Source organism: Physcomitrium patens, chromosome 14 (assembly GCF_059467195.1).
Source record: "Physcomitrium patens ecotype Gransden chromosome 14, ASM5946719v1, whole genome shotgun sequence".
Lineage (NCBI taxonomy): Eukaryota > Viridiplantae > Streptophyta > Bryopsida > Funariales > Funariaceae > Physcomitrium > Physcomitrium patens.
The window spans coordinates 16,972,706-16,984,524 of record NC_143423.1 but is presented as its reverse complement, the minus strand read 5'-3'; the positions used below and the strand labels follow the sequence as shown (position 1 = coordinate 16,984,524).

General features: G+C 34.9%; 1 protein-coding gene across 1 annotated transcript; it reads right to left on the bottom strand.

Moving 5' to 3' along the window:
• Positions 1–314: 314 nt before the first annotated feature.
• On the bottom strand, positions 315–2,084 carry LOC112291720 (putative vesicle-associated membrane protein 726). Its single transcript, XM_024539538.2, has one exon. It carries the CDS (start codon positions 1,517–1,519, stop codon positions 800–802), a length of 720 nt encoding a protein of 239 aa, XP_024395306.1. The 5' UTR covers positions 1,520–2,084; the 3' UTR covers positions 315–799.
• Between the last annotated feature and the right edge of the window lie 9,735 nt (positions 2,085–11,819).

Below are 11,819 nucleotides of genomic sequence, written 5' to 3'. Positions count from 1 at the left end.
TTCACCCAACTTATTTAAAATCCTCAATGAAAAAAAGTAATGCCTAAAAACTTAGTTTTTACAGTTGACTTGATCAAATAACTGTCGGTATGTCAGTCTCAGTGAACATGTTCTACGGAATCTTTAAAAAGCATTTGGTTAAGGCAAATCTGCAGACATCGCTTATTTACACTTTGATGATCTAACACGTGTTTTGAAGCATTAAGCTGCACGAGGATTGTGAAAACTGATTGATAGAGCTGCTATTTGTGAGCAGAAGACACGAGACACTGAAGCATGGTCCTTCAGTGCCGAACACAGAAATGATAACCATGTAGAATGAAGAACAGTGATATGATTATGAAGACAAAGTCCAGCTGTGAAGGACCAGAACAAGTCAGGGCTTGCGGTGCGGAGAGCTGAGAATCTCGAACCCAACCCGTAACTGCAGCAGACCTCCGATCCCCAATTGAGGCTAGTGTGGAGATCGGACTGAGAGATGCTTGCAAACCAGCCCCGCTATCTCACACCTAAGAATTTAACTGAACACATTCAATCCGACCTTGGCCATTTCTAGTCTTTTGGAGGAGATCCCACAAGTGGAGATGGAAATTTGAACCTGCTTTCCGAGCCACAAGACTTAAAGATGATGGGCAAGGCCATGGGACAACCTGGATTGCAAGCTCTTGAAGCCGGGGTGTCAGATCCTCTCGAGCACCCTTGTAAATGCTGCCATCGGATATGTGTGTGAAGCACCACAGTGTCTTGTCACAGTTGATGAAACAGTCGCGTAATTGGACAGTTTGCTGTAGAAGGATGCCTACAATCCTTGACCGGGAGGGGTGCCGGGCGCAGGTGGAGTACCAGGAACACCGGGATTGTAACAGACGAAGCCTCTGCAGATTGAAAGGTATATGATGAATGCAACGATGATGATGAGGACCAGGACGAGGAGCTTTAATCTGTAGTTCTGACACCACAACTTGTACCGAATCTTTTTCCCCTGACGCTGAAAGTTGTGGGCATCGGATTGAAGGTGCGACGTCCTGTCCACTAGGAGGTCAATCTTCTCGTTGCGAACCAACACCTTGTCGATGTTCTCCATCATAATCCCTTTCACCTCCGCAACTTGGGACTTGATCTTCGACATCTTCCTGATCTCCTCGGGGTTCCTCTCGCAAAAGTCCATGTGCTCCTTCAGTCTGGGTCCAAACTCAGCGTCAAGACTATGCGACACAGCGAGGTCAGCCTTTCCCCCCTGGTAACGGTGCTTGAAGTCGTCCTTCACCCGGTCCAAGAACGCGAAAGGGATCTGGCGGCCAAAATCCTCTTCGGCCACGACCAAGTAGGTGAACCCGTCCTGAACGAGGAAGTTAAAAGTATGACGGTCCATAACATACGTGTGCTTGTTGTTCGCTGCGGGCAGCTTCACAAGGCACTGCATCGCAATCTGGCTGAAGTTGCCGGCGAACGAGGTGTACTCAGCCAGCACCGTCGTCCCTCTCGACACCAAACTGTAGATGAGGTTGGCGTCCCCCATGTCGACCACTTCTGCTCCCGACAACTCTCCGCCACCACCACAAACCTCACTCTCTTACCAAAACCCAACAATCCCCAATTCAGGATCCACACCGAAACAAATTCGGACGTTTGCTAGCTCTTCCACACACGTTCCGACCTGTGCAACCTTCTCGCACTCCTCGCTCTTAAGTGCCAAACCTCGGCGAGATAAACTGGACGAACGACGCCAAATGGGAGAACAGTGGCTGAAATCGAACTGAGGGGCTTCACATGAAGACGACGACGACGACGCTATGATCAACAAACTCCTCCGCAGCGGGACAAGTTGTGCGAATGGCACGACCCCCGCGTCAGCTGAGGACTTGAGCAACCAGCGCTGGAAAGGATTGACAGAGTCCCGCACTCGACAGCGACATTCGGGACGAGGACTCGACAGCCTGGAGCAATTTTGCTTGACGAAGCCGTCACCCACAATCCGGGCCTTTGACTTCGTTCTCACAAGGACCGAATTGATCGTAAACCGCAGCAGTTTTGACTGATCGACGGTACCACGGCATCCGAGATCTCTGTGCCAGCGGCCGATCTAACTATCGTGCCGGTATGGTAGGCGGTATTTTAAGCCATACTGCTGATGACTAGGCTTCCCCTACAAACGTTCTCAATTTTTATGGCTACCGCACACTTTAACCCGATGGTTTCCTTTTTATCTGCCTGCGTGCAAATTATGTCACGCTTTGAAATTCTTCCATTTCCAACAAACCAACGCACTCTTTACAATTCGTTACGAGCAGTGTGTTAAAACGAAAGCGTGAAACCCTAGCACTCCATGAGGATGCTCCCCTACTTCATTATGGGATGTAGCGCGCGTGGGAAAATTTAGGGGTGGTGGAGCAACAAGTTGGCGCGTGTGCCCCACCATGCCAATGCCATCTACACAGTTTACACGGCCAGCACATGCCTTGCGCCATTTACCGCCAATTCCATTCCTGCCTCCCTTTAGGGTTTCAAGCTTTAGGGTTTCAGGGTTGCAGGGACTGGGCTGTCGCGACGACATCGACGACCACGATGCTCGAAGCTCCATTCAAAAGATTCAATAATTGGTTACCAATTCTCGTTTAGTTGCACCAAACATCAATGTGTGGATTTTTTTGAGTTGTATTTGTGTACGCGTATCCGTATTTGTTAAGCTTCTTTGAATTGACAATGGTCAAGTTGACATTTCAAGTTTAGAGTGATACTAAAAGAATAATACTACTAAATACTGTATTGTATATACTTTTAAATATCCATACTACCAATTCTATTGTTTTCTTAATGTACTTTATTCTTCTTCCCACTTTCCAACGCCACTCAGCGTGGTCTTTTTCTTTTTTTCTTTTTTTCTTTTTCTTTTTCATATGTTTGTTATTGTTACTGAGCTGAGCTGTATATTCCTTTTACAAAGGCCACTCAAATAACTAAATTAATTGCTTGGAGTCCAAATGGAAGTGCTCAAGAATTGAGTCTCATCAAACTTGCTCACATTTGCAATTTCCTATGGTTTGTTGAAAACAATAGTCTTATTAGAAAGTAAGTACATTACATAAAATAGCAGAAACAAAATGACATGTGCTAATGATTATTTTGATAGTAATAATAAGTGCTATATATATATATATATATATATATATTAGAGGATACATATTTAGCAAGCTAAATGATTGTATAACTGTTGCAATAACCTTAAATCATTGATACTTGTACATAATTGAGATGTTTTTGTGATGAAAATGTATTATAAATAAATTACCAAAAAGTTTTGTAATTATTAAAAATGGTTGTACAATATATTTTTGGTTCACAAAAAGGATTTTTATAAAAAAATTAAACCTTCTCAACAATTCCAAAATTGATGAACAAAGACACACATATAAATCAAGTTTATTGAATCAATTTAATGTTAATTTTATATTAATTTATTTATTTAAAGTGTTGTTGAAAAATCCAAAATTATACATAATAGACATAGAAGATGTGTAAAATAAAGATAATATAATAGATAAAATTATGCAAGTTATTGCATTGTATATGTATATTGAAAATTAATTATTATTTTATTTTTATTTTTATTTTTTTGTTATTAATTTCTAAAAAAATAAATATACAAAGAAGATGATTTCAAAACTTTAAAAACTTACTTCAGAATTTCACAAGAAGAATAGGAACAAGGGTTGAGAATAGTGACAGGAGACAATTCAAGGTGATGTAGAACTGATTTTAAACATTTATAATTTGAGATTTTGAATAGTGCTAACAACCAGAACCAATCAGTAATTTTTGTAGATAGAAAAATAGACACCATTTATTTTTTATATAAGTAGATAGGTGAATCTACAATTCTATTCAATAACATCTCAATTATTTTAAAAATATAAAGAAATCATTATTAAAATTACAATAATTATATATTTACAAATTTTATGCCAGAAACATTGTGTACTATAAAAAAAAAGGTGATACATTGTGGTTTATATACTTATGTTAAGAAAATATTTTTATTCATTATTTTAAAAAATAATTCAAAAATAATTATATCTCATTTGTGTATCACAAATATACATACTTACTTTAATAATTATCTATATGATTAGATAGAAGTAGCTAAAAATAGATAAAAGTAGACTAATTTCATAATATCTTCTAAAAAAACTTTCTAGAAGCTTCATAGATATATGGTGCATACCTAGGAAACTTGCCTTACAAATTAGACATGTCCTACAAGTTGGACGCGTAATAGAGGTCCTATAACATATTGCCATGTATTTCTTAGTTAAGTAGTATATATAGAAGTAAGAATGAAGCCTTCTTTACTCTTGTTAACTTCTTTCTTGCTTTTAATCTAATTTCAAGAGTCTTATGTTTTCTAGTCTTTGACAATAGTCATTCTAGTTCTTCCTTGAATATACATACTTTCTTCTATTTTATCACTTTTATTATGATATAGATTCCACGAATTTATACATCTTCTTCCAGTTTGTGTCCTTGATAGATTGACAAGAATACACATATAATGTCAAAGCTTTGTCTTTTTTTGATTAAGAGTGGATTATGCCTTTTTCTTAATAAGACATAAGCATATTAGAAGTTGTGGATTACCATCTTCTAAACTGATATTGTTTTTAGATTTTTTTTTTTTCTTGATTCTTGAGTATTGTATTTTGTGAGAATAGACACATTTCTTTTTATTGTGCTAGTATAGCAGAGCTTGCTAAATGAAGAGTGCAAAGGCTCAAATATAAGAGAAAATGAGAGAGTTAATACTTCCAAGACATCAATTGAGTCTACGACTACAAGGAGCAACAAGATTATCAAGCAAGGAAGATATAGAGATAATTGGAGTTGCTTCAATAACTACACCAAGTCATACTATTCTTCCTACAATGGAATATCATTCAAGTTTCAAGGAACCAAAAATTGGATTGCTTGAGAAGTTTGATGGCACAAGATCTAAGTTTCAAAGATTCATCAATCAAGTACAACTGGTGATTGAACTACAATCTCAAAGTTATCCAACTCAAGGATTATAAGTCAAGTTTATTAGAATATTACTTTTAGATTCTATTTTATCATGGTTTTCATCATTTCTTGAACAACATGATCTAATATTGGATAATTTGAAACCATTTTTAGTAGAGTTTTGATCTATATATGAAAAATATGATGCAATCCAATGTTGCAACCAACAAGATTCATATCTTACAATAAGGCAATCAATCAGTGATATTATATGCTTCATAATTTTGATAATTAAAGATAAATATCAAGTGGGATGATGTAGCACTGATCAACCAATTTTTCTATAGATTACAATATGAAGTAAAAAAATTGATGCTCAATTTATTTGATCTTCGGACATTGAGTCAAGCAAATGACCTTGTTGTGAAATGTGACAATCAACTTTTTGAGTTTTCATCTAAAAATTGTACTAGTGAACCTCAACTTTATTATAATTCAATGATGACACCAATGACTTCTCAATCTAAACATTTAGAAGTAGAAGACATGCAAATTCATGCAATATATTTCAAACCACTTATCAAACAAGAAAAGACTTATTGTCGTCAAGAAGGATTATGTTTATATTGTAGAGAAGCTAAGCACATTGCTCGATATTATCCAAAGAAATGATACAACTACAAAATAAGGAATACTATTGTCGAAGATGAAAACATGTTAAAAAACAAATTTATCCACCTACAATAGTAATTGTGTGGTTGAAATCTTGTACAATTCTTAATGGAGGTCCTATTCTTTCTTCAAAATCCTCTCCTTGTTTTACAATAGATGTGTATTTAGGATCTAATAATCACAAAGTTTCTACCTTAATAGATTGAAGAGCCTCAACTTGTTTTTTAGATGAAAAATTTGTTAAAAGTCATAATATACAGTTAGTACAAAAAACTAAAATCATACAAGTATAAGTCATACACAGTCGTTTCTTATCTTTTGGAGATGTTATTTATGAAACACTTCTTATAAATATAATAATAAATAGTCTTAATAGTCATATAATTTTTAATATAATTAGATTTTCTTCTAATTCAATCATTTTAGATTTATCGTTGCTAAAAAAATATAATCTTGTGATAAAATGGATTTCTTGTAAACTTGAATTTTCTTTAAACATCATTAAGAATTTTTCTATTTGAGTAGAAAGCCATGAATCTAGTGTAGTAAAATTTGGATTTGTATGTACAAAAGTTTTTTGCATGTTGCAAAAAAAGGATTTTCTTTTGTTATTTATGCCACACCCATTTTAAATGATGGAAAGATTTTAAATGAAATTCCAAGTCAATATCAAGATTTTTAAGGTATTTTTAAAAAAAAAAATGTAGATATTCTCTCAAAGCATCGTCCATATGATTGCTCAATCAATCTTAAAGAAAGAACTCAAGTGTTATTTGGTCCAATCTATAGTTCATCACAAAATGAGTTGGTTGAACTCAAGAAGTACATTGATGAAAACTTGGCCAAGAATTTCATACACAATTCAAAATCTCCTACAAGAGCTCATATCTTATTTGTGAAGAAAAATGATGGATCATTACAAATGTATATCTATTATTAAGGACTCAAGAAGATTACTATCAAGAATAGATATCCTTTGTCTTTGATATCTGGATATCTTGATCAATTAAATCAAGCTAAGATCTATACAAAAATAGATCTATGAAGAGTGTACAATCTGATCTACATTAAAGAAGTAGATGAATGGAAGACTATATTTTGAACAAAGTATGGATACTTTGAATATAATGTCATGCCTTTTAGATTCACAAATGCAACGGTTGCTTTTCAACATCTTATAAATGATATTTTTTGTGAGTTTTTAAATGATTTTGTTGTTTGTTACTTAGATGACATTTTAATCTACTCTAAGAATGTAAAAGAATATGAAATTCATGTTTATCAAGTATTAAAAAAACTTAGAGATGGAGGTTTGTAGAATAGGTAAATAAATTTTGTGATAAGTTACTAATTGGTTATTGACAACTTTGAGAATTAGACTTATGTTTAGGCAGTTTAGTTGGTAACAATAGATTGTTAGTGGAACAAATAATTAACAACTCAAAGATTCATAATCTTTGGAATCTGTTGGTCGACGGTCCATCTTTTGATAGGATAAAGAGGTTGAAAAAAGGGAGATCGAAGCCAGATTGTGAGAATCGTAAGTTGGAATAAGCTTGGTGCCACCTCTTTCTTTTCTTTTCTTTTATTATTTGCTTATGAAGAATTGTGATTGAGAGAAGTATTATTGAAACTGTGATTAGAATATTGTAAAATATGACTTTGGACTAACTGTTTTGAAGAAAATCTGTGACCTTGAGAATTGAGATTATCGAATTGTAATGTGTTAAGTGAAGATATTGAATTTTGTATGATGAATTGAGAAACAAAGTATAATAAGTAAGCTGGAGATTAGTAATTGAGTATATTTAAATGGCAAAGAGAGTAAATGAGAGATGAATCAATAAGAATATGGAAGTATTGTTGAATTGATATTCGTAGAATGGATTATGTATTGAATTAAGACGGAAGTAGTAAGCCTTCTTGTTTTGTAGTTTGATAATTGATTTCAAATAGTTAGAGTACAGTCAATTGTGACACTAATAGACCCAATTTATATAACCAGTCTTTCCTCGTGTTCGAATCCACATCTATTACTTCAATTGCTTTGGTATATTGAAGCTTGAATACAACGAGAACAATATTTTGGTGCGCCTGCCAGGGAAGTGATAACAATATGAAATGTTAGAAATTGATTGTATGAGAGATGGAATTATATGTTGAATAAGAATGTGAGAAGAACCAGTTTTAGGATTACAAATATATGAGTTATAATTCAAGGCAGTATTGATTTTGTCAAGAAGAATGAAAGATTATGAGTGATAATCATGAAAGGGAGGATTATCAAAGAATTAATCGACAAGCAAAAGAAAGACAGGAGCCATTACACATAAGAAATCTCCTACAAGAACAATAAAAAGGAATTGTAAGTCCAAGTAAAACCAAAAGAAGAAAAATTCAAATTCAAATAGTAAAGAGACTAGTGATAACACCAATGGCCACGGGAGTGCCAGACGTACTAATTGCAATATAAATGGGAGAAGTAGGAGATAGCACTATAAGTGTGGCACCATTACTTATTTTTAGAGGTTGACTAGGCTTTGATCCCAATCACCATATATTTCAATTCTTGATAGCTTGTGTGGCTAATAATGGTAGAACTGAAGATATTTGGTTGAAATGGTTGTTAGCAACTTTAAAAGATACAACTTTTGAATGGTATAATTGGCAACTAGTGGATAGATTTTTCAATTGGAAGGCCTTGAGGAATGCCTTCCTAACTCATTTTAGACCAATTGGATTTGAAGATCGGCTTACAAAAAGTTTTATGCATAGCAGGATGTTTGCGGGGGAATCAATAGAGTCCTATTATGGCCAGGTCGTGGATATATTTCGTAAATGGTCAAATAATCAAATACCAAATATATTTATATTGTCGATATTAATCAATGGTTTGCATCCACCAGAATTAAAAATGTTTATAAAAGAGGCTCGACCAGCTACGGTAGAGGCATCATTGGCATTAGAAAAGGTATAGAAAGAATGTCATTATGACCAATTGTTAACATTGGGGGCCACGATGATTCCAAGTTCAAGAAGCCAACAAATACAACTGGAAAATGTATCGATGGATAATTATCCACAAATGGCTGCCTCCAATGTGAAGAATATTATGTTGCAAAAATCAATTAATGCTACCTCACTCCAAGCAATAGCGCCAATAACAATGACACCTTATTTTACATTGCCAACCTATCAACAATTGGAGTTGTTCACAAATACGATTGTTAAAGATCCAAATAAAGTCTTGTTATTAAATCTAACAAAGAAGATGGAAGAATTGGCCGTGAATTTGGCTAAAGATAAGGAGAAATGACATAAACATTCTCATACAAGACCTAATATATGGTAAAATAATTGTAAGGGACAAGGTCATTTTGATACGGAATATCCATCATCCAAATAAACGGATGTTCAATGTACATTTTGTGGAGGAAAGCATCCTATCCAAAACTATTGGTATTTACAAAGGCAACAACAATTCAATAAGTAGACATTAATACAGCCAACTCAATAGAATGTTAATCAAGTATAGACTAGAAATATGGGTGGTTGGAATAATAATCGTCCAAATTGACCTAATTGTAGCTTTGGAAATTTTCAAAATATTAATTATAATCTGGTTCATAGAACAAGTATACAGAACGGTGGAAATAATTAAGAGGGTAATCTCCAAACTATACCAATTAAGTAGTTCAATTCTCGACCAATAGCAACAGGTCAGCCAGAATCATTTACTATAGCTACCTGGAATTGGCCTAGTAGATATATTCTAGTGGAGACTCCAAGTGTACCTGATGGTATGGGCCGAAATCCACTAAGTTGCTATTGGTGCCAGTAAATTGGTCATTATGGCTAGTGAATGTCTTAATCTAAGGAATATAAACGAATATACTCTAGTATGTAGAAATTACAAGCAATCGAGTCATTTTCATTATCAATGCAATGTTCTATTTAATCCTAATAATTATGATCAGAAGATACAATCGACTGTGTAAATTGTAGAGGAAAAAAAATAACGGGACACAAGAATCACCAGTTCATTAGGTAGAAGTAGTCAAAGCTGTCTTTACAAGAAGTAAGCAAAAGGAGAAAGGACCAATTCAATATTTGGGAGATCCTGAAGCAAAGGGTCAATTAGACCCAATTATGGAGCTATCCAATCAAGGTCTTGAATTGGGCCCTTTACTCAGTATAAGACCTGAATCAGTTGTGCATCCTAATGAGGTACCGATACAGAGGCTTCGATTCCATTTCAAGCTGTTCCGTTGTCGGGGTAGAGAGAGTTTGCCTCAAGAAAGCGCTGGGCTTCTGGTTGTCACTAAATACTCAATCAAGTTTGAAATATAAGGGTAACAATTTTATATATATAAACTCCTCTCCTTTGGAGCAATTACATCAATATACAAGCCTTAAAATCCAAAGAACACCAAAATACTTGATAAGGTGTTATAAAAAACTTATATATCCTTATGAGGAATTTTTCCCGAAGTTCAACAGCTCATAACTTACGATCTAACCGTCTAAACAACTCCAAATTTTACATGGAGTACTGATATATCTTTAGCAACTACGACACCAAAATTCAACCGTAAATTCGTCTTGGATCTTGTGATATCTTCAAAAATCCTAACTGTAGCTTCAAACCCTAGCTTTTTTACACCCGTGTACAACTTCCTTCATATCTCACAAAGTAATTATTTAAATACTATGAAACTTTGATCTTAAGCTTCTTAACCCAATTACACACACTTGTGGAAATTTTGAGCCAAAAATTCGTCCAGAAACTCAAGATATGGCTTCACCCATAACTAGCAACAAAACGATATACTTACTGCCTTCAAATTACAAGTGCTGTCTTCAATGCCTCATAACTCCTTCACCCAATCTTAGAATTCACTATATAGTAAGTAGAATGTGTAGCCGAGAAAATGCTCCCTCCAAATCTAGTCGCCGATCTTCCGTTGCTCTCCGTATTCGTATGTGATGCCCAAAAGAAGTGACAGTAGGTACAAAATTGACACCTTATCTTTGAACATTCATATCTTTTCCATAAAAACTCGAAATCACACAAAATCTTCACCCAAATTATACCCAAAACCCTAAACCTTTTGATCCTAGCCTCAAAAGCTCGAATGGCCTCGAAAGAGGAACCCTAATTCCTAATATGGCCTCGGGCAGCCTCCTCAAAGCCCATTGGGAATGGTATTCGACCAATAGGGATGAAGTTCTTCACCCCTTGCCTTCATCCAACCATGCCTTACTTTCATCCTTCCCAATAAGCCTCCTTCTAGTTATATTTTCATCTTTTAACTCCTCCCTTCCCTTAATCTTTATACTAACTATCTAAATCCTATATAATATAAACTCTATGATCAAACTAGATTAACTTCCAAATAATTTTTCTTATTTCAATTCATTTTAAATTAACATACTAACTATTCTAACTCACATTAAGACTTATAAACATATTACATGTTTTCACTAATTTTTACATACTGTAAATAATTACAGTACGACATCCACCCCCTCCAAACCTGCACATCCTCCGGTATGTGCCACATACTACTCTTCTTCATCCTCTTGATACTTCTTGGAATCACTCATAGAGTCTTCTTCTTCGTGTTCTTGGTCCAAATATTGAGGTAAGAATTCTTCAAGATCTTCTATTTGAAACCGCCCATCTCCTCTTTTGAAAGCCTTCACCCTCTTCCCTGCTATTGAAATTCTAATGATAGCTCCATCTAACTCACATAAGGTATATGTGGCATTATCATGGACTATAACCACCACATATGGTCCAAACCATTTTTTTGCAAATTTCTTTATAGTACTATGTTGATGCTGAAGGCTGCTATCATAAACTAGAACCCAATCTCCAATCTCTATAGGTTTAGGCCTTAACCTATGAGTCTTATCAAACATCTCTTTATTTTTCAATCTTGCTTCCTTTAACCTCTCAGCTGCAATTTGTAGGTCCTCAGGTAATCTTCTTAACTGTTGGATTCGAAGCTCTAATAACCTTTCTCTATTAATGTTATCTTCTCAAGACAAAAACATGCATGTAGGATAGGTTGCCTCAGCAGGCATTATAGGTTTTTTTCCTAGCATTAATTCCATAGGCATATAACCAATGACAGTACTATGAGTAG